Consider the following 24,461-nt stretch of genomic DNA (forward strand, 5'->3'; position numbering starts at 1 on the left):
GAGGCCTGGGGATACAGCTCCCTGGTAGAGCACTTACTTAGCATGTATGAGGCCCCAGGCTTAACCCTTTCTTTACTGAAATTAGTTATTACAGTTCACTGTACTTCAATTTAGCTCATCTTTGTAATTCACAGTATCCCCCTTTGAAATCTCTGCCAAACAGTGCTTGATGGTGTTGTAGCTTAAAATCTACTGAACGTATTTGTGCACAAATCATTGTAATTCCTTTGATTTTCAGCAAGAATGCATTATTAATATATTTTAATGAGAAATTAATTGTTAATTTATCTTCAGTTCTTCACTGCTGTAGTTTGTCCATCCTTTTGAATGTTGAAATAAATGAAATAGGTGGACTATGGGCTATGAGTTCTCTGCCCTTCCCCCAACCCCTGTGGTAGAGGCAGGGGATCTTTGCTACTACCTTTGAAAGTCTGTATGCCACAGTCATATTATACTGATTACTTAACAGGCCATTATTTATTAGAGATAGTGTTAATCCTCTCAAAAGGTAGTATCAGATCAGAAAATTCTGCTTGCCCTTATGAGTGTGGATGTGTGGGTGGTATTAGGATCAAACAGGGCCTCATTTAGACAGACACTCTACCACAGAGCTATAGCTTCAGTACTTTTAAGAGGTTCTTTTTCCAGTCCTTGGTACTGTTTCCCAGTGTTCACTTTGTAATACTGATAAGTTCTTTGATGTGGCCTAAACTGTGTAGTTCCTTGTCTCTGTGCTTCCTTCCCTAACCTGGCATGTTCCCTGAAGCATACCTACTTCTCTATAGTTTGCTGGTAAGAGCTAGACATTTGAGCCCCTAATTTCCTTATTTAAAGTACTTCAGTCACATGTTGGCCTTAAGCCACGATAATTCATGGCCCAAGTATGAAGTGTGAGCAATGAAAACTGATGAAAATCTACACCTGATGAACATTTGTCAGCTTATTTTATAAAGAAAATTTGGGTTTACTTTACCCCCTACTCTTCACCCCTCCCCTGCTTTTTGATTTCCATATGACAGCTTTCCCTGTGTGAAATTCAAAAGCGTCTGTCTTTAGCATTTCAGAATGCTGTTTTAATATCTACTTAAGGGGTTGAGAAGAAGAAAGCATTATTTTGTCATTTCTTCATCTTAGCTAGCTATTTTCTTTTGAAACTTGTAGAGTTTGGTTCCTGCCTATTGATCTCTGAATTCATTTCTAAAATCATCTTTGAGATGAACAAGGAAATCTGTTTCACAATACAATCTGCCCATGGCTCTTGAATCTTTATGTGCTTGCTTGCTTGGTTATTTGTTTCTTTTTGTGACAGGGTTTCATATAACTGAGGCTGAGGCTGACCTTAAACTTGCTGCATAGTTGGGGCTGGCCTTAAACTCTGGTCCTTCTCCCTACAGCTCCCAGGTGTTGGACTTAACAGTTCTTCACCTTGCCTAGCTGATTGTTGGAGCTGGAGGGAAGGAATTTGGGAGGGGCTTGAGGGAGCAAAGTGAAGGGTGAAAGTGATGTTATTATCCTTTAATTAAAAAATATGTAAATAATAATAAATGAAAATTTGAACTCTGTGAGGGCTTAAATTGTCATTAATGCCCAGATCAAGACAGAGCATATAAGTATACAATAAATATATGATGAATAAATAATTGAATTGACTTTAAAAAAAAAATAGCTAAGAGTTCTTGCAAACCGGAATTTGGCACTGATAGACATTTGCCAAACTTCTTTCTTTGATATTTTTCTATTTTTCTTCATCACCTAATTTTAAATCTCAGCTTTCATAATTTCAGCTCAAGTATCACCGTTATAATAAATCAGCTAGTCTGATGTTTATGGTTTAAAACTACTCAGTTGTTCTCATAGTCATTGATTTGCTAGATTAGGTACTGGGATGGTTAATATTGTGAACGTAGTATGGTCTAGAATCACCTAATACACAAGGCTCTGGGCGTACCTATGAGGAAGTATTTAGATTTGGTTTGTTGAGGGAGGAACCATTCCATGGGCTAAGGACCTGGACTGATGGAAGAGAAGAAAGGTAGTTGAGCGTGAATATTGATCAGTTTCCTGGTAGTGGATAAATGTTTCCAGCTACCATGTCTTCCCACATGATGAGCTTGTATGTATCTTCTAGAAGTATAAGCAGAAATAAACCCCACATACCTTGTGCTGCTGCTTCTCAGGTCAAAGTAACAAGTGACTAATTAAACCTATAGTAATTAGCAGTGGGGAAAAGTAGTGGATTCCGGTACCTTGCAGATATGATGCCCTAAAGAGAAAAATTAATTGTTCTAAAATCCACACAGCTGGGAAGTAGCAAAGCAGGAATTTGAATCCAATTTGACTCCTTGCTGCCTTTCTCCTGCTTTTACCATGTACTTAAGATTTCGTTAATTTGGATACTGGATTAGGACTGTGAGCATCCACATGCAAGAATACCACCATGGTTTGGGATAGTGGCACACACTCATAATCCAAGTACTTTTGGTAGGAGAATTAGGACTTCAAGATTACCCTCCACTGTGTAGAAATTCAAGGCTGACCTGATCTACATGAAACTGTCTCAAAATAGCAGAAAATGGGGTTTAGTGGGTACACTTGCATACAGGTTTCATTCACAACCTAAATTAAACCGTTGAATCCAAGGTGGAAGGAAAGAACTAACTCCTGAGTGTTGTCTTCTAGCCTGCTCATAAGGGATGTAGAACATATGCACCTCTTACACATACACACACACACACACACACACACACACACACACACAAAGTAATGAGATAAATTAACTAATTAAAAAGCCAAGGACTAAAATAAAACAACTACAAAAGAATAGTTTGGAAATAATTGAGAAAATCTGAATATGTATTCTATTTTAGATATTAGTATAGCAATATTAAATTATTTGGTGTAGTGAAGATATAAGCAGATGTCTTATTCTATCAGTTGTGTCAATAAATTACCCATCAACTTAAAAGAGGTCATAATAATTCAGAAATGGGAAGGAGACAAATAGAGGCAGATACCATGTTCCTGTGGGAACAAAGGAAATCTTTTTACACTTTAATTTCTTACACTGAAAAAAAAGCCAATATTTCTTCAAATTATTTGTCATATGAATATTAACATCACTAAGTGAACACAGATTATATGTGCTATGATACTTGAAAACAAGCTCTTCAAATAGTCTATTAGCATATTCCTCCTCTTCCTGAATGTCTGCTCTTTTCTGGCTTTTGAGATATAGCTTGCTACTTCTTGTTCTTTCTCTCTGTCTCTCCTTTCCTTTTTCTCTTCTCTTCTCTTCTCTTCTCTTCTCTTCTCTTCTCTTCTCTTCTCTTCTCTTCTCTTCTCTTCTCTTCTCTTCTCTTCTCTTCTCTTCTCTTCTCTTCTCCCCTCTCCCCTCTCCCCTCTCCCCTCTCCCCTCTCCTCCCCTCTCCCCTCTCCCCTCTCCCCTCTCCCCTCTCCCCTCTCCTCCCCTCTCCCCTCTCCCCTCTCCCCTCTCCCCTCTCCCCTCTCCCCTCTCCCCTCTCCCGTCCTCCTCCTCCTCTGTCCTCTGTCCTTCATCCTCCCCTCCCCCCTACTCCCCTCTCCTCCCCTCCCCTCCCCCTCCCCTCCCCTCCCCCCCTGCCCTCTTTTCTTTTTCCTTTTTTCTTTTCAAGACATGGTCTCATATAACCCAGACTGGCCTTATACTTGAGATGTAGTTAAGGATCTTCTCTTGATATGTAGTTAAGGACTTCTAACTCCTAATCTTCTTGTCTTTGCTTCCCAAGTGCTAGGATTACAGACCTGTACCACCATACCTGGTTTATGCAGTGCCTGATTTATGAACTCAGGACTTCAGTCATGGAAAAAAAAAAAAAATCTACCAACTGAATCACACTCCAGCTTCTTCTTTCCATTCTAATGTTCTGTAGTTCTGTGACATTAAGTGTTAAAATTTGGTAGCCACTGTAGCCCAAAGTCAAGTCACACGGGTTACTGTTGGCTGGGCAATTTCTGAGCATTGGCCTAATACCTTAGCTTCTAGATTTGAAGATGCTTGACATTGAAGGCATAGTTAGCATCCCAGATTCTATTGCCAGAAGGAAAAAATCCAAAGAGCTACTTAATCTATAGACCATTTTTATGGCTATCATTTTCCTAGGAATTGCTTTCAAATGTTGTGTTGATAGTTCTGGAATATTCGTCTTAACAGTACCTTTTTATTTAGTAGGTGCTACAGGTTCACTACAGTAAATAAGTACCTGACATGCTTTATCTAAAATCTTCAAAGTTTGTCTTGCCTCATGGTCAGAATGTTGGTAGGAGATAGAACTAGGATTAGACCAGCGTGTTCTGCTGGTTTATTCCTTATACTGTTACCAAAACAGACTACAAATTGATAGTCAAGGCTTAATGCAACACAGTTGCACGTTTATCTCACCCATATATCCTCTCCTTCCCCTGTTCTGTAAGGCAAGGGAATTTGTGGTATACATTTTATACTCTCAATGTCTAACATGTGGCACTCTTTAAATGTTATTGGATCAAATTACGAATGGGCCAAAGGAAAAACAGGTTATAGTAATGGAAGAACACAACTTTTTCTTAGGCTTTTTCTTTGTACCTGAGGCCCTTTCTTCACAAACATAGTTTTCTGATTACTTTGCAGTTTCTTCTCTCCTAAATTGGTTGATTTGCTAAACTCAGTTTTCTCTGTTAGGACCGATGCTTAATTGAGCTCAGCGGGAGAATCAGAAGCCTGAGCCTGGAGTTTATCTTTGCCTATAATTTAATCTGATTTTTCTGTCCCACATTAAGAGTATGTTCTGCTTATTTACTGTCATTGTAGCAGGAAAACAACTTTGAGTTGAAAAGTTACCATGTAAGAGGAGCAAGGCTCAGATTATTCAACCTCCTCTTTAAAGCTACTCTGAGTGTTTCTTTGGATACTCTTTTTATCATCTTTCTCACATTCCACTTAGGACTTAAAGTGGGAATTTTAAAGTGTGTTTTCCTGGCATCTTGTGTTTAACAGTGTCAGGGGTTTGTGTCCCTGGAACGAAAACTGTTTCTCCAGAGCCTTTTCTCTCCCAGCTCCCAGTGAAAAGAGGAGCACAGTGAGCCAGTGGCTTTCCACAAAGCAACGCCTCCACAAAGGAAAGATTAAGGGTTTAGAGAGAGGTCAATGTGGGTTTTTCTCTAACTAAACACTTTCCTAAAGTTTCCTTGTGGAAAAATAATGAAGTCATCTCAGAGTTTTTAAAGAATTTTTATTTCTTTTTCACCGTCTGCATTCGCTTGTCTTCTCAGCATGGATGTTTAATCTTCCTAGGCTTTGTGAATTGGCCCAAATGAATAAGTGCTGAGCTGTCTCTCTAGGAGCTAGAAGCTTATTCTAAGGGCCTAATCACTGAGTAAACACATCTTTGCCCTCCCTCTCACAACTGCGATATAATAGTCGAGATTCTAGCACAGTAACCTGGATATTGCAGGGACCCATGCTTTGAAATGCAGAATGCCTGATCCTCCAAAACAGACAGTGCCTGGTCTCTGCCTGTCTCTTTCTTCTTTTTAAAATTAAATATTGCCAAAGAGGTGCTTTTTTTATTGCTTGATATTGTGCATTTGTGCCCTGGATTTCCAAGTTTAGTTTCAGTCAACACTATCAGCTGCACTTATAGGGAACTCTGCATGTTGGGTGTCTTAGTAACCTCTTGGGCACATATGTATTTGGTTTGGGAGAGCATTTAAATTAAATCAGTGAGATAGCGATGCAAATCACTAATCTCTTTCCCAAAGTCCAAATGTTCCCTTGCAGTGTTCTTGAGAGAAATAAGCATTTTAAAGATTTAGCTATTGCTATTGTTTGATTAGAAATCTGCTGATTTAAAAGTGGACAGCTCTCTTGTTCCCACTCTCATTAAATGTAGTTGCTGAGATACGATCAAGACGAATTAGAGGTTGACATCCTTCTGTCTATTCAGCTAGAAATCTAAGAAGAGGAGCCCTGAATTTGTTAGTGCAGCCAGGTTCACCTTTCTTTCTCTGAAGCCAAATATTCTTGATTCACTTAATAAAAAACAGATTTAGCATTTATCTCTGACATTTGGTGTCTTTTTTGCCAGGGGGCTGTGGTTAAGATCAGTATTGAGTTTATTTCATCTCACAGGCTGGGACCTATGCTATTCTTAAGGATGCAAAGAAGACTGAGAGGCCCAGTCCTGGCCCTTGAGAGACTTTGTCTATAAGGGAAACTTGTAAACATTTATAATACTAATGGGAAGAGCTAGAAGCCATGCAGCAAAGGAAGCTTTTAACTCTGACTGAGGGAATTAAGGAGGGTTTCATAGAAACATTTGCCTTGAGCCTTTAAGGATGAGTGGAATTTGCCAGATAAGTATCTCTCCAACAATGTGTCTGATTACAAACTTCCTAGAAGCACAGTTACTGTTATCTGTAGTCCTTTACAAAGGTGAAGAATCCCTTAGTCTTTCCTGTTGATCATTTATTGTCTATTTTTCCTGCTTGGTCTGACACAATGGGAATTTCAACAAATGCTTATTGAATGAAAAACTAAACAAATTAACACCTAGAGTCATGTGGGATCAGCCAAGCCATTGATAGCCAGGAGTCCTGTCCTTATTGCAGATGCATGCTTCCCTGAGGCTCTGCTCCCTTACATCACCTACATTATGCCATCTCTGTTAGATGAGTACCTTACATCCGTCTTGATTGTAGAGTGCGCCCAATTTTCCTGCTACTCCTCTAGTAGCAGAAAGAGCACTAGACTTGGATTCAGACAATCTAGGTTCTAGTCCTAGTTGAATTTCTTATTGACTAGCTGGAAGTTCAGATAAGTTGTTTCTAAACTTGACTTTCCTCATAGGCTAATGAGGTTATGAATACCTATTTTACAGATACATTCTAGAGATTTGTGTAAATAATATTTGCAAAAGTAAGAGTGTATCCTTTTCATAATAGATGATTTTGGAATCTTATTCTCTCTACTCTAGTTATTTTCATCTAGTACAAAATTTTGCTTTCAAGAAAGTATTTTCATGTTTACTTTTCTATTATTTTTATAATCTGGGTTTTTAATCAGTATTGTTCTAAGCATCAGACTTTGTTAGCCTTTCTTCAGCCTGACTCTTTGGTTTAGACACTCCTTTTGTTGAGAATCCCACACAGCATGTTTTCATTTGCTATCATTACATGCTTATTTAATATGAAAAGAAAGATCTTCAAGCTTCTTTGAAATCTTTCTTTGGCAGAATTTCACAAAAAAAAAAAAAGGTTATATCAGTAGGAATGTCTTCTTTATTATATGTATTATCTGCCATAAAATGTTCTTTCCTTTTCATGATAATTATGGCTGTTCTTAAACTCAGCTGTTTTATAAGATAGCACTAAGAAGTTAGTGAACAAATATTTAGGTCCTTCTGTTGCTGTCATTGTTAAAGCTAACATACTACAAATTGTCTTGTTGAATTTTACTTTTTAGTTTCAGGTATTTTATTGACTGTCCAACTACAACAGAAGACCCTTTTAAGAGAGCAGGTGTCATTTCTTATGGACTAACTGTTTCTCTGTCATTTTTTTTTTCAAATGGCAATTAAATGTTACACACACATAAATAAGGACTTTAATAGACACACATGTTAAGAAGTTTCAAATTATCAGTTTAACTAAAATAAAAGTCCATTTTAGACTCTTTCAAGTAGAAGTAGACTTTTCAGGGATTTTGCTGTCTTAGTGAATAGTTTAGTTAATACAGTGTGCATTAAATGTGAAGAATGTTAAGTCCATTGTACTTAAAGAAATTGTAGTTCTGTGGCAATTTCTGCTCAAATTAGGCTTGTGCATGTTAACAGAAATCCAAGATTGTGGTCTCCCAAAGTATATACAATCATTCTAACCTCTTTAGAGTGTAAGGAGATAAAATGTGTTAATACTCTGATGCTCTGGGAATGCTGATAATAAGGTGCTCTCTTAGGGAAGAGCATTTAGTTTTGTCTTTGCTGTTCATAGACACTGATTGACTGTCCCTTGAATTCAAGAGGTCTTGTTTTAGTGGATATTTTAATTGATTGGTCTTTTCTCCTCTTTTTCAGAGAAAGCTTCTTGCTATCTACCTCCACCATGATGAAAGTGTACTAACCAACGTGTTCTGCTCACAAATGCTTTGTGCTGAATCTATTGTTTCTTATCTGAGTCAAAATTTTATAACCTGGGCTTGGGATCTGACAAAGGATGCCAACAGAGCAAGGTAATACTGTTTTTTATTTAATAAAAAAAAGAAAGAAAGAAATAAAGAAAAAAAAAAGAAATAGTCCTCAGGGAATTTGACTTCTTATCATTGTAAATGTTTTACAGCCTCAGCATTAAATTCTCTTCCATTATACTTTATTAGATAAAATCTATTATAGCTAACACATGTAATTATTATAAATGTGAAAATATACTTTAACTTTATAAAACCCTTCTTAAATTAAAAATTAACATGAAAATAAAAAAAGTATTTTGCCCTGCCTCGTAAGACCAAAAACTAGAACAAAAAATAGAAAAACATATTTTTATCTTTTATCTGCAATAAGGCAGAGTATGTTTCTGGTAAGTTGATTATTTAAAGACAATCTGTTTTTATTACGTTCATAAAAAGCAAAACAAGGGGTGCGAGGGGGGAGAACAAGGGACTCCATGGCTGATATGTAAAATTAAATTTAATAAATAAATTTAAAAAATGAAAAAAAAAAAAGCAAAACAAATCTAATAGTTATCCTGGTGATAAGTTTATTTTTAAAATAACATCAGTGAGGAAGGCAGAACATTCTGGACTACTTCAGTGAAGTTGGTAATAGCTTTACTCTAGCATGTACTAATTGATCTAATCGCTTTATTGCACACATTCTTTTGGACATAGCCAGCAGGACATCCATATTCTCCATAGGAGGGGAAAAAAAGCCTTTTCTAGTTGTCAGCATAAAACTTAGTTTGCTGATCATAATATCTATGATAAGTAATTCTTCATAATCTGCCTCTTTCAGTATCCTTCCTGAAATAATTTTCATTGTGTTTAATTACACATGTGGTCATAACATTCCATGATGCTACTTTGGGTGTGCTAATATAGTCGTAATCACAGACTTTTAAACAGAGAGGAAGATTAAATAAATTCACTTCAAAGCAAGCCTGTCATGGTTACTTAACAAGCAGTTGTAGAACAATTTGGGATAATTTGATTTGTCTTTTTGTTATTTTTATAGCTGGCTGAAGTTTTGGTCATTATTCAGACTTAATTTTATGTAATGTGAATCTGAAAAGAAAAATGGTTCTCCCCTTAATTATGAGGTAAAAGAGTGGTGGAGCAATTTCTTCACCTAATACTTCATTTCTTTAAGCAAATGGTTAGGAAATTTCCTAGGATGACTTGGTTTTGCCTTGGAAATGTTCCCTGTTATACATAAATAAAGAACCTTTAGCACCTGTATTTGTTTAAATTAAATCAGGTTATTATTCACACTCAGTTAAAGGTGATGAAAAGCAGTGCCAAAAACAGATAAAAATGCAGCATGGAAGGTCTTTCATGAGGCAAAATACATAGACTGAAGACTTGGCTAAATCTTTTGCCATTCACTGGCAGTAAGGAATCTCCTCCTTTTCTTTTATCCACAGCTCGTGGAGAAGGAAACACTATTTCTGAACCATCTGTAGTGGCTAAGTTCAGCTGGCTACCTGCTGTCATTTTGTTCTGTCCTCCATTTAATTCTTTAGTTCCTTTTATTTTACAATGACAAAAAATTGCAGTGTAGTTTCTTTTGAAAAACAGTGTTTGAGGGTTTTTTTATGACTAGCAATCAACAGCCATGTAATTGCTTTGTTATGTTTTACTAAAGAAGCCTGTTAAGTAGCACAACTTTGATACACTAGTAATAAGAGTTTGCAGGTTACAGAGACACCTGTGGTGACCAAAGCGACAGAAGCTGCTTATTAGAAAGAGCCAGTACAGCTGTGTCCTATTAACTCCTTATGACACTTAAAAAAATAAATAAAGGCTCTGTTTAACTATTTCACAGTGAATTGCGGGACTGACAATGAAGGATGATAGGCAGTTTCAATTCACATTTTAAAACCATGGTGTCCGTTATTAATTGTGATGGAAGTAAGAAATGATACTAAAGACTGAATATAGAAACATCTGGAAACTCAGCTTAATAAACATTGATAGAAACTACAAATGGACATTGCAATAAAAAATATTGTGCTTACTCAAAAAGCTATTTCTGTTCATATTACATATTAAAATGAATTTTAAATTTAGGTGTTCCATTTCTCTATATGAAAGTAGTAAATAGACTGCTATAGCTACTTTTGATGAACAGTCTCATCATTACTTGAGGCAAATTGAAAAATACATATTTTATAAATATAAGATTAAAATTCATTAAAATAGCGTATCTCCCAAACAGCAAAAGAAGATTTCCTTTGATCTATAAAACTGTGAGATTATTGGGTTGATTTATTTCCACATATTTCTTATTACTTATCATAGATTCATTTAAAGAAAATTGTTTAATTGGATTTCCTGCTGCTTGATCCTTCTTGGATATTTTATATCACATTTATCCAAAGATGTTTATCAGGAAACATAATTGCATCAGTCATTTGATTCTTTTAACTGGGAGTGGTAAATGTCTAACTTGCATTCTCAATTCAGTTAAATACTGCTTGTACTAATATTTAGTGATCATTGGGCTGCATTTTAAAAGGGGTTCGGACATCAGTTGTGTATTACTAGAGAACTGAATTGAGACATTGACATATGCAAAGACAAAGTGCTTTCCCCAGGAAGTAGATTCATGCTGTATGTCTCCTTCTGAGATTTATATCTGCCTGCCCGCCTGTCCGTCTTCTTTCCTGCCTTCCTATCTTCCTGCTTTCCTGCCTTCTAGCTACTTTGCACAGGTTGACCTCAAACTTGCTATGTGGTGCTGAGGGTTGAACTCAGAGCTTCAAACAACACTTGGCAAGCAGGCTACCAATTGAGGCCAGCCCTAAACTGTGATTTCTTTAGAATAGATATAGAATATTTGGAAATAAATTCATAGTAGTTTTTCTGGTCTCACATGTAGCTGTCCTATTTGGACAAATCATACGAATGTAGAGAATCCTAAACCTGTGAACTCTTTGGACTAGGTGCTTCCTTGGTAGCTTTCTGGGACTAAAAGTGATGTTACACCTCTGGATATTGATGTCCAAGATGAGAATGAACTTGCTGATCAAATACTTTATTACTTAGGAAATATTATAATTAAGCCCCATAGAAGAGTCAATCCTCCAGTCACAATTTACTATGAACCTTAGATTATGTAGAGGGTAAGTGAAGGTTATTTATTAAGCTAAGTGAACGCTTTGGTTTTTACTGATATGAGTGCCGCTTACTAATATAAATTAAATTTCCTAATTTTTCTGCCCTTCACACCACCATGTCTAGCTAAGAAGTGAAATATTAAACATTCTATAAGATGTTTTGTGTTGATTTGGATTTCTCTGGTCTAATAACTGATGCAAATAACTGCCCATGTTGAATAAATAGGTAGACCACTCCATGTCAATATAAAATGAATTGTGATAAATTCTATATTGATCATTGAACATTCCAAATCTAAACTGAGTAACTAAACTTTAGCAGTATTGATTAATGTCTACCTTCTCCCTTATTAATTGTGATGTCCTAAAAAATTTGTTTTATTAAGCAAAATACCTTTTAAATTTTTGAGAAAGAAATTTAGTAAGTATTTAACCAATAAATACCTATATCCAATTCCATCTAATGTTGCTTATAATTTCAGGGACTCTTATTTAAATGTGCTTTCTTAGTTAGAAAAGTTTGTAGTATTGTTGGCTGTAGTCTAGTTGGATTTGTAGAATCATTCTTTCTTACAGAAATAAGCAGAAAGCCCTTGGTAATCTTCAGAAGTGCTAGATGATATAATTTCTTAACTGTCCATTTGACCAGTATTCCTGATAGAAATATAAGATATACCTATAAGTGAAAGAATTAAAAAGGACCAGATGATACTAAACAAGAAAATTTTATGCATAAGTTCCAGACAGATCTTTTATTAAATTTATTTTATGTGCTTGGATAGTTTCCCTACATATATCTGAACCAAAGGTGTGTCTGGTGGCAATGGAAGTCCGAAGAGAGTGTTGGATCACCTGGAAGTGGAGTTATGAATGATTGTGAGACACCATTTGGGTGCTGGGAATCAAATGTGGGTCCTCTGTAAGAGCAACACTTGCTCCTAACCACTGAGCCATAGCTGCAGCCCCTAAGAAATAAGTTAAGAAAATGTATATTCCTGTGTGTTTATTCACAGGAGTAAATACCCACTGAGTGTTTAATATGAATCAGAATTGATGCTAAGAAACTGAAATGTTGACCAACATACCATGTAGCTGGAGTTTTCCTGCCTGGCCCACAGTCAGGATGAATCTCTGTCACCCACCAGTCCCACAGCCACTCAGACTCAACCAAGTAAACACAGAGACTTATATTGCTTACAAACTGTATGGCTGTGGCAGACTTCTTGCTAACTGTTCTTATAGCTTAAATTAATCCATTTCCATAAATCTATACCTTGCCACGTGGCTCATGGCTTACTGGCATCTTCACATGCTGCTTGTCATGGTGGCAGCTGGCAGTGTCTCCTCCTGCCTTCCTATTCTTTTTTTTTTCCTCTCTGTTAGTCCCGCCTATACTTCCTGCCTAGCCACTGGCCAATCAGTGTTTTATTTATTGACCAATCAGAGTAATTTGACATACAGACCATCCCACAGCAATACCATATCATCCCTCAAAACATAGTTAATATGATAGATGCAATAAGTAATTTCTAACATAAAATGTGTACAAAGGACTTAAAAGTGAATTTTATTGAGTTGCTGTACCTCAGTAGGTCACAGAAGGATTTGAATCAGATGATACACAAGAAGATAAAATAAAATCCCAAATTTTGCTCATTTGATTTAAAGATAGGCATGTTAGTAGCATTCCTAGCCTATTGGCTTGCAAATTTACCAAAGTGTACTACTATTTAAAACATCATAATTAAATATTTGGAATGCAGTCAGTGGCTGAGATAATTGTAGACATAGAGATGGAGCTACCAGCTAATATAAACATGTATGGTATGAACCAGGCTGAGAATTAACTTCACCCATCTGGGATAGACAGATCTAGAAAAGTTTTATTGGTGACTTAATCCAATATTGACATATGCTTAGTCAGTAGATCAGAAATTAATTGTCTCTTTAGATGTGTAACAACAGAAAAATATCATGGAGTCAGCTAATAAAAAAAAAACTTTTTAGTACAATGTATTCTTAGTGAATTAATGCTTAGCTGTGGAAGAATGATTACTTAAAATTTAAAATAGATGTCACCATCAAGAAGTTTTACATGTCCCCACCCCATTCCTGTTGCCTCAGTGTGAGTTAATGCACTTTCTATATGTTCCCATAATATCCCTAGGCTTTCTAGTATTTATTCTGTTATGTGGTGTTTCCTGATAGATTGTCATCCCCCTGGGGTGCTGGGTCTATAATCTCATTGCTTTGCACGATGCCTTTTTGAAAAGTAAGTACTATATTGGTTATAAGTAAAGAGTCTCCTGTAGGTTTGTTAAATAATGAGTTAGAATAATGCTGCTGTGTCTATAATTGTATCATCTTCCCTTGAAGTCATTCATAGGAATAATAAAACTAAAGTCTTCCTTTCCTTACAAAATGAACAATAACAACAAAAATGCCCTAACTTAACACTGTTTTCTACTGGCCCCAGAATGTCATACACTATGCTCCTATGCCGCATGTGCCCCTGGGCCATCTGGCAAAAGACTTGACTCCCAACCTAGATGAATTCATCTAGTGGTTCCAGAATTTTTTTTCCTCATCTTTACCAAGTCTCTGATACCCCAGAAGCAATTGGGCATTCAAAATGGAGCATTCTGAGATTGCACTGAACCTCCTGCAGTGATGATAGCATTAATGAAGGTAAAAATCTATAGAACAAGAGTGATGGACTGTCCATATGGTGAGATACATCCTGGGGCCAAGTACATTTCATTTGATCCCTACCCAATTACCATAAATAATATTATATAAAGCACCAGCACAGTAAGTATTAGTTTTTCTTGCTTCTGTTAAATCTATTTGGATACCTATTTGGTACATGGGAACAGTGGCATGAAGGACATCCACTTTGAGTAAGTTCTAGACTGAAGTTGCTTCACTAAGGATGATCACATCACAACTTTGGCACAGGCAAAGCACAGTATTAACCAGGAATCTGTGTCGATTAATGAGTTTCTCTTTTTCTCATCAGGAGTACTCGAAATGCAAGTGTAGATGCTGGTGTACAAAATCTCATAATAGCAAACTCAAATCAAACACTGAGCTTGACTAGGGTAGTACCAACTAAATAGTCTGACAGCTATGAATATGGAACAATTGCTTACATAAGTTTTTGCACAAAGGAATAAATCAGGCATTGTACACTATTTTCTAAAGAGTGTTGAAAGTAGCTACAAAAAGTTACCTAGGAATTTCTTATAGTTCCAGGTTATACATACAGCAATATAACACATACAGCAATGTATTAAATTTTGTATGCACAGTTGATACAAGTGTTCATAGACTTGATTCCATTGCCTGTGGATATTAGCTTTTGAACTTCCGCCCTCGGCTTTGGTATTTTAAGTTCATGCGAACTTCCGCTGTTAGGATGACAGGTACTTGTTAGCCTTAATACTCAGGTGATAGTTTTCCACATTACTTAATCTTGGCAAGAGTTAATTGACTTAAAGCACTTATCATCAGTGGGTTGTCTTCATCTGTATTTTCCATCTCAGTAATTAGTCATATTCACAGTGGCTTATCCTTAATTCCAAACTCCTCAGCTGTTCATGCCTGGCTGAAGCCTAACTGACGATGTTACTCTAACTCTATACTTCCATTTAATCCAACAAATATGGCCCAGGTGCAAGGACTGCGTGAAAGACAAGAGGAGTGTTAATTTCCAGCTGGTTCCCTAGGAACAAATAAGGATTCTGCAGAGCTGTCTGATAAAACAGATGAATGTGTTGTGGTCTGGGTACTAAGACTTCCAGAGAGATGTCATGCCGGACTTCCATATAATTTTCCTTAAACAGCTTTATTCCCTTTGTGCAACATTTTCCTTCCAGTACTTTTAAAGGAAGTGTATTGCCATCCTAAACATCCCAGGTCAAGGACTTAATTAATGCTTTAAAATAAAGGTTCCAAAACACCAGGAGAGTTTGTCATTTTCTCCCTGGTTTGTTTTGTGAAGAGGGAGGAGAGAAGGTGAGGAGGAACCCCTCCTGTTCCATGATTACATCCTGCCCACTCATTTTCTCCTTTTCTCCTCTGCTTTTGATTTTTAGTGGCGGTCTTAACAGAATGTCAAGATCAATTTGCAGCATGGTTTAACTCAAGGTTTGCGTTCTGCCAGCAGCAATTGTCCCTGCAAACAATGCCGTGTGTTCTTGTAACTTCAGAAGCTTTTAGAAGGATCATGGCAAGGGCAGCATCTAATGACTTTATTAGTGTAGGGTTTCAAAATGGGCTCCGTAATTGTTCATATCTCTTTGTCAGCAAGTCATAATTACTGCTCAGCATTGCCCAGGAGTGCACTTGTGAGTAGTTTCTTAGTAGTACTGAAGGGAAGGGAAAGGGGCAATGGGTGAAAGGTGATGGCCTCGTACTATTAACAGTAAGCCATTATCTATGTAGATGATGATTAAACCATGTGCAGTACATTCTTTATTCTGTAAGAATTTATTATCTTTTAAAATATCCTTTGAAATAATTTAAAATTACCAGTTTACAAGCCATTCTTAATTCCATTTTCAATACTTCCCACACCAATTCCTGGTCCTGCAATTACAACCGCCTGATGGTACATGATTGTATTGGACTAAAAACATTTGTGGTAGGAAAGCCCATCTGTCCTCCATATTGATCTAGTTAATAATATTCAGGGAGTGTACATTTAACTCATAGTTGTCAATGGGCAGTCTATATGAGAATTTTTGCTAGAAAAGAACAGTATAAAAACAATACTATTGAAATGCCAGTATAAAAGCATATCACTAAATTTAAAAGTTTTGTATCAAATCCTGCTTTTGTCATACAACTTATTACTCAGTTGTTCTGTGTGTTCTTTCTCTTAAGTATTATGTGCTTTGAATATTTTAGATATACAGAATTGAAAGCATCTTCACCTTTTCAAGATGCATGAAGTCTAAGTGTGACACCAAGCTTTGTCACCTTTGTGATCTGTGGTTAAATCTTTTTCTGATTCTTTGACTCCTTCTAGTGTACTTCTGTATCGCTGTCCATATGTATATGCTTACATATAGTCACCTCTAGTGGCTCACAATCTTATATTTGAGGATATATAGAGTCATAAAATATTACTGTCAGTTACTTGACCCACTGTTTATATAGATTTCAAAACATGAATCACCAACTGAAACAAATTTGAAAGACATTTAAAATTTAGTATTTTAAAATACATATATCCCACCATGTTCTTTGCTTTCCTTCTTGCTTGAAGTTGAAAATGTATGAATTCTTTTCATAACTTCTCTGTCATTGTTAAACTTTGTTGTTGTTGTTAAATTTATTTTTAATAAGTTTTTATTTTTAAAATTATATTTACATGATCTTCCCTTTCCTCCTTCCAATCCCTCCGTATACACCTTCCCTTGTTTTGTCTCTAATTCATGACCTCTTTTTCTTTACTGTTATAAACACACACACACACACACACACACACACACACACACTCCTAAACACATAAATACAACTTGCTCATGTTATCTATGTGTATATGATCTCAGGGATGACCATTGATATTGAAGTCATCACAACTGATCAAAATATAAAGAACAAGAAATTGTGTGGTCCTCATCCCTAAACTGCAATATCTACAGCATAATTCCTGCACCTAAGGCTCAAGCATCATTAAAGAAGAGGTTGTGAATGATTGTAAGAGCCAAAAGAAAATGAAGTTTTTGTCTCCTAGAAATGTCAGAGGCTACATCCATGAAAACTTTTTTTTTTTTAAGACGGGGTCTTACTGTGTAACCCTTATAGGCCAGGAACTTGCTATATACATCACGTGGTAGTCCTGGAACTCACAAAGATCTACCTGCCTCTGCCTCCTGAGTGCTGAGATTAAATGCTTGTGCTACCACACCTGGTTTTGTTATTAATCTACTTTTATTTATAGTTGTTTTTGAAGGGTTTTTATGAATCATAGGTTCTATATCATTTAAATGAGTAGTACATGTCTCCTCTTCTATAAATGCTGGTAGTAAGTCAACCAAAGTTATAAAAGAGCCATGTTAATTCAACCATATAAAATGTGGAAACTGGTTTCTCTCACGTTTTGTTCAGTGTTTGCTTGTCAGTCTGTGTAGACAAATATTAATGACTAACAATTTTAATGACCTAAATTACCAAATAGTACCCTTACCTACAGAAAAATTCTAATGCTCTGGAATGTGTTTAGGTAACTCATTTATGGAACAATTTTCTTTCCTCAAACACATGCCTGTATTTCTGAAATTGTTAACATTAGAATACCAGAAGAAAAGTGATAGATTTTTATTGTTTACTTTTTTAAAAGTTTCCTACTGCTTTTATCTGCTTTGCATCAGTCTATAGTCACAGTTTAGAGAATCCTGAAGAGATTATTTTCCTTTCCTTGGCATAGTCTCAGCATTAAACTGGTGTTTTGTTTATAAGACAGCGTTTCACTATGTGGTCCTAGCTGTCTTGGAGCTCACTGTGTATACTGGCTGGTCTCAGTGCAAACTCACAGAACTTCTCCTTTCTCTGCCTCCTGAGTGCTGAGATCTAAGGTATACACTCCCACACCTGACCTAAAGTAGTCTTCTTTTATCTCTACTGAATTTATGCACACCAAAATTTCTTTGACCTGGTGAGATATGTATTCATACTCTTGATTTACTAAACACATTACGCTGGACTCTAATCTCCCTCCCAGTTGCTTAAGAAAACAGAAGCCAACAAAAAGACAAATAACCCTGTTTTTCTGTCCTTGCAGTCTCATTTTAAATGTTTCCTGCCCAGAAAGGTCTTACAAACCTATCTGTAAAAGGCCGTCCTTCCCAGCATTTTCTTTCATAGCACCCTTATTTCCATATTAAGCCATTATTTATGGACATTTTCACATTTATTCTCTAGCTCTTCCACTAGAGTATAAACTTAATAAGGGCCAGTGGTCTATCATTTTTTTTTCACTTCTTATCTTATTGTGCTGCTCAGGATTATTTGTTGGATGTTCTAAGAGTGTAGGATGATTAAGATTATAGATGAGTTTTAAGTTTAATCCGACCAAATTCAAATTCTGACTATGCTATTAGGTAACTATACAGACCTTGAGCAACTTGTGTAAACCTTCATTATGATGCAGTTTCCATATTGTAAAGTGGAGATTAAACCATACACCTCAGAGTTGTTATTAGAATTAAATGAAATGATAAATTTAAAAGTCTAGCATAATAGTAACCAAAATAGCATGGTACTGGCATAGAAACAGACATACAAATTAATTGAGTATAATAGAAGACTGAGATACAAACCCACAAAACTGGGCCTATGGGATGGCGCAGTGGGTAACGGCATTTGATATGCAAACCTGGAATCAAAAGTTCAATTTGCAGAATCTACATAAAAGTAGAAGAGAATCAACCCTACAAACTTGTCCTCTGATTCCTACACATGTGTATTCCACACATACCCACCACCACCATGCAAGCACACATAATAATAATAATAATAATAATAATAATTTTAACTAATCCAAGCAGTCACCTGATTATTGACAAAGATGCCAAAATTACTGGAGAAATATTGTCCCTTCAAAAAAATGGTGTGAGAAAACTGGATATCCACATGTAAAGAATGAAACTAGATCGTTATCTCTGCCCTGTACAGTAATCTACTCCAAATGGATCAAGAAGACCTTAATGTAAGACATGAAACTCTGAAACTCAGAGGTAAAACACTTCAAACTACAGACATGGACAAGGACTCTCAGTGAGACTCAAGTAGCTCAGGAAATAAGGAAATAAATCAGCACACATGAAATGTAAAAACTTCTATATAGAAAAGGAAACATTCTAGTGAAGAGACAGATTTATTCTCCTATAAGACAAACTTATAGGAGAAAATTTTGCCAGATTCACATCTGCCAGAGGATTAATGGCTATACTGCACAAAGAACAGAGAACAGACACTAAACAACACATAAACACCCCAGTCAATAAGTGGGACAATAAACAGTTATCAAAAATGGCATAGAAATGTCTAGTAAACATATGAGGGCCAGTGGGATGGCTCAGCAGGTAGAGGATACTTGCAGCACAAGCCTGGTGACCTGAGTTTGGACCCCAGAACACATGTAAAGTTGGAAGGAAAGCTGACTCCATTGTGTCCTCTGACCTTCACAAATTACCATAAGCTAAGCACCTGAAAACAGTCTGTTTATTATCTCACACATTGAGCAGCTAAGAACACTGGTATATGGTATAGGTTCAGAAAGTCATTCAGTAAGCAATCCACACAGCATGGCATGCGCGCGCACACATGCACACGCACGAAGGAAGGAAGGAAGGAAGGAAAGGAAGGAAGGAAGGAAGGAAGGAAGGAAGGAAGGAAGGAAGGAAGGAAGGAAGGAAGGAAGGAAGGAAGGAAGGAAGGAAATATAGTAAGAAAAATGTATAATTTTACTACCCATCAGATAAATGGAAATTGAAAATACATTAAGATTTCTTCCTATTCAAGTCAGAATGACAGTAATTGAGGAAACAAGAAATGCTGACCATGATGTGAACAAAAGCGAAACCATCTATATTGTTGCTAGAGATATAAACTAGCCTAGGCACTATGAATATGAGTATGAAGTTTTCTCAGATATCTGAATAGATGCCACCATATGGCTTTTTATCAGCAGACTCCAAGTCAGCTCTTCATGGGGTTTGTGTCACATCAATGTCTGTGACAGCACTTTTTGCTATAACAGAGTTATATAACCAACCTAGGTTTCCAACATCAAAGGAATGCATAAAGAAAAAGGGCATTGTATATACAATGGAAGTTTTTTCAGCCTTAAAATGAACAGTTATGTTGCTTGCAGGAAATTGGATGCAACTAGAGGTAATCATATTGAGTGAGATAAGCCACTCTCAGAAAGACAAATAACATGTTTTTTCTCTTTTGTGATTCCTAGCTTTAATATACATATATAAAAATTGTGTATTATAAGACATGGTAGTAGAAGTGAAACTGGAGAACAAAGGGAGTTAACAGGAAGTAGGGGCAAGAAGGAGGGATATGAGGGTACAGGGAAACATGCGCAATATGAAACCTTCTTAAATTACAGTGGATTTTAAATAATTTTTAAATGCCTTAGGCTAGTGAGATGCTTAATAGGTGGTGTACCTGTTCTGGAACACAAACAGTGGAAGGAGAAAACTGACTCCACACCACATGCACCCCAAAATAAATAATTTTAAATGCCTGGTATATAGTGCTTAGTGCATTTGGTTATATATGTGTATGTGTGTGTGTGAGTGTATTTGATTTTTCTCTCATACAAGAAAATGTTCAGAGGACAAAGGCAAGTAGTTAAGTGTTTGAGACCACTCTCCCCAGTGATAGATGAACTTACTCAGCTTAGCCTGTGTTTCTGAATCTTATCCTAAACGATCCCTTAAAGCTTCTCCTTGTTTTCTCCTCTTGAAGTCCAGATTGTCCAAGCTTAGCATGCTCATGGTCTTGGCAGTCTACTAGCATTCGTACATCATTCCTATAAGCCTCTGTTCTAGACTTTGCAGGGAACTGAGAGTGAGTCTGCTGTATTACTTTTAAAAGTCAAGCTACTTACACACTTCAAATGATAGTTATTTCTTTATCACCCCTTTACTATCCTAGTTATTCTATACATTTGTTTATCTCCTCAAAATATTAATTAATAAGCATTCACTATTCGCCAAGATGCTAGCTTATATTGGGAAGACATTCTTGCCCCTTTATTTTCTCTTCTCTATGTGTCTTTTTTTGTCATTTACAGTTTTCCTGCTTTAAAAAAATGAATGTAACTGTTATATTAAATACAGTGTTAAAATAAATCAGATGAAAACCAGCCAACAACGGTAAATAGATGAATATTTATAAACACTTAGGTTCACTTAACTTTTCTAGTATAATACCAAATTCTGCTCAATAATTCTAGCAGTGAATGGGTAAAAAGAACTTCACAAGTATTTGTAACTCTTCACACATTTTAACTATTATAGTTACTGTCCTGTGTATGGAATCCTAACAATGCCTCTCCAGATTTCCTGACATTAAATTCAAGGATGAATTTTATTGAATAACTTTCTATTTGAAAATCAGAAAGGATAGTAATAGACAGCTGTTTTCTACTGTTGCTTTGTAAAAGACTAATTATTTCAAATGAAAATTTAAAATATTAACCCCCTGGAGAAAATAGAGGGTTTTAAACTAATTCTTTTTTCAGTAATGATAATTCTTTAGGGAGCTTAGGTGAGATGGTCCCTAAATACTTTTTGATGATGTAGCACACATGGCAGATATAGACTGTAGAGAGATTCTGCATTGTTGACATGCCTGTTCACTCTTGTCAAGCATTAGCTGTCTCAAGTGATGTGAACCTTACAAACTGCTGGGTTGTACTTGATTATTGATTGAAAGGTTTGATGATTGACTGAAGAAGTGCTAATACTTTGCAGTGTTCATCTTTTATACTGTAAAGACTTTCTTCCTGTGTGTAGAGTCTTAACTTTCCTACATTTCTTATCCATTAGAGTGATGTTGCTTTTCACATAAGAAATTTCATATATTTATTCTAAGAGAAACTAACCAGTCCTGGAATAAAGAATGCTGAAATGTTTTATATAATAAAATCATAACATTTCCAAATCTGGCAGTTGAAAAAAAAAAAGGAGCATGGGAGATACAGGTACAGTTTCAGTTGTCTACTCACAGGAGGACATTGTCTTATGGCTGGTAGTTATACAATAGGAAACTTATTTTAGGAAGTGTATCTTTCATTGGTGAGGAAGGGAAGCTGGCTTAGACTCTGAAGCACATAAGGAAAGGGGGGAAGTAGTACTGATAATCTAAGACTAATTCTGAAATTAGGTGTCATTGTCTTCCTTATATAGATGAGAAAGTAGATGCTCACAGAAAGTTGTCCAAAGAGACACTTAATAAGTGACAGTGTCAAGCTTGTCTGTCTTCATTGTCTTTGATTTTCCCATAAGACACTGCTACATGTAATAGGATATCGTAATTTTTGGATATTTTTCAGCTTTCCTAAGTCAGTGGGTGATTTTTAAAAATGTAAATTTACAAAAACTACATAGTTTGCTAAAAAAAAAAATCAGAAAGGAAGTTTAGAATTACAAACTTGTCAGTCAACACCTACTCATTTTCATGGTCCTACTAAAGGTAGAAACTCAGAGGAACACTGAAAACCATTGTAATTTATACTCTTTTTAAATTAAACAGATTTCAAAAATCATTCGAATACAAGAAGGCTATATTTCTAACCTTGTCATAGTACAGATAAAGGTTACTGAGGCATGAATTGGCCCATCTATCTACTAAATACATGTTAAGCATTAGGCATTATGAACAGAAGTAGATAAAAAGTAGATTCATTTCCTAGTAGGTGTCTAGGAGCACCACCTTGCACTGTAAATTTTAATCTCTCATTCTCTGTATTTTCCCCTTAGCACATAATCTAAATTATTAAATACAAGCCCCAATCATAGACCAGACAACTGTTTGGAGACTTTGATTAGTGAAAGCCAAAATATTCTCAGTGTCCTTAAGACAAAAATTGTTACGTCATATATCCACTAGGCCTTTGTTTATTGACTAGTGAAAAACAATACAAAGAAGAAATGTTATGTAGAATTTAATGTTCACCCACTCTCTTCTGTAGCCCCTGGAAAAGAAGTCTTCTCTACATTGCAGGAGAAGAAATCAAATTATTCTATTACTCCTTTCAACTAAGATTCTGTGATTTACATTATAAGAAAAATTAAGCTTCTCTCTTACTACAGATAAGCAGTACTTTTTTCTTTCTTCCTTTCCTTTCTTTTCCTTTCTTTTCTTTTTTTGTATAGCGTGTGGGGTGGGTGTGGGGGGAGTTGAGACATAGTTTCTCTGTGTAGCCCTGGCTGTCCTGGAACTCACTTTGTAGATCAGGTTGGTCTTGAACTCAGACATCTACTTGCCTCTATCTCCTGATTAAAAGCATGTGTTACCATGCCCAGCTTAGATAAGAGGTACTTATTGCAAATGTCTGGGAAAGAAAAGTGTTTGATTTCACAATACTTTTGTATTGGGGAATATTTGCTTAGACAACCAATTGAGTTGTCTAAGATAGTCAAAAATCTAGATTTTTTTTGAGTTGCCTACACTACAGGTTTCGTATTTTTAGATTATGTATTTTTAGAATGCTCCAGCTAAAAATGGTAAGAAAAAACTGATTACCAACTTAAAAAATTATTGTTCCCCTCCAAAAAAAATTACAAATCAGTCCTCCATAGCTTAACTACTCCCCAGTTATTAAACTGTCAGGTCTCAAAGCCTTTTTACCAAGATTTGGTTTATAAATAACAGAGACTAAGAAGTTACAGTTTGGGGGTAAAAAAATAGGGGTATTACAATTTCCTAGGATATGGGAGGTCTATATTCATTCCCTAACACCACCAAACAATAAAAAAAAAAATTATGTAGGGTTTTGTGTGTGTGTGTGTGTGTGTGTGTGTGTGTGTGTGTGTGTGTGTTTTATTTTTAAAGTCTGGCTAGCAATTTTTTGACACAACAGAAAGTTTAAGCTTCAAACAAATATGAAATGGTTTTTTTTTTTCTTCAGTTTAGTCCTCCACAAATCACATCCTGTTTTCTTAAAATTGCCTGTAGTCTGCCTTCATGTTTAAAATGTCTTCAGTGTGCTTAAAAAGCATTATACCAACCTTTTAGAAAATAATTTTATATGTATCAATAATCATTAATATTAGCATACTCTTGCCCAATAAGCATGCTTCACAGACTTTTTCTTAAGTAAATACTTGAGGATATTTAATGTATGCTTTTGTAGTGATTAAAACTGAGAATACATACCTAGTTCAGAACTGTCAGAAACACAGTAAGACTTACGTCTACTCAGTGGACTATTATTCAGCCATCTCAAATGTCAGTATATTACTATGATAAAATTTGAGTAGTAATCATTATTATGCCATTATCAACCTGGAGTGTTTAATTTTGTACACTGATAATTTTCCATGCAAACATATCTATTAATCAAATGCCCAGGTATAAAAGTCATA

The 24,461-nt window shown here is 35.9% G+C and overlaps 1 protein-coding gene across 1 annotated transcript in view; it reads left to right on the forward strand.

Moving 5' to 3' along the window:
- Faf1 (Fas associated factor 1) overlaps positions 1–24,461 on the forward strand; it is a 339,484-nt gene that overhangs the window by 219,206 nt on the left and 95,817 nt on the right. The window contains exon 13 of the mRNA XM_076564728.1: positions 8,088–8,242. Within this exon, the coding sequence (XP_076420843.1) occupies positions 8,088–8,242 (155 nt within the window). The remainder of the gene's footprint in view (positions 1–8,087; positions 8,243–24,461) is intronic.

The sequence above is a fragment of the Peromyscus maniculatus genome, chromosome 2 (assembly GCF_049852395.1).
Source record: "Peromyscus maniculatus bairdii isolate BWxNUB_F1_BW_parent chromosome 2, HU_Pman_BW_mat_3.1, whole genome shotgun sequence".
NCBI lineage: Eukaryota > Metazoa > Chordata > Mammalia > Rodentia > Cricetidae > Peromyscus > Peromyscus maniculatus.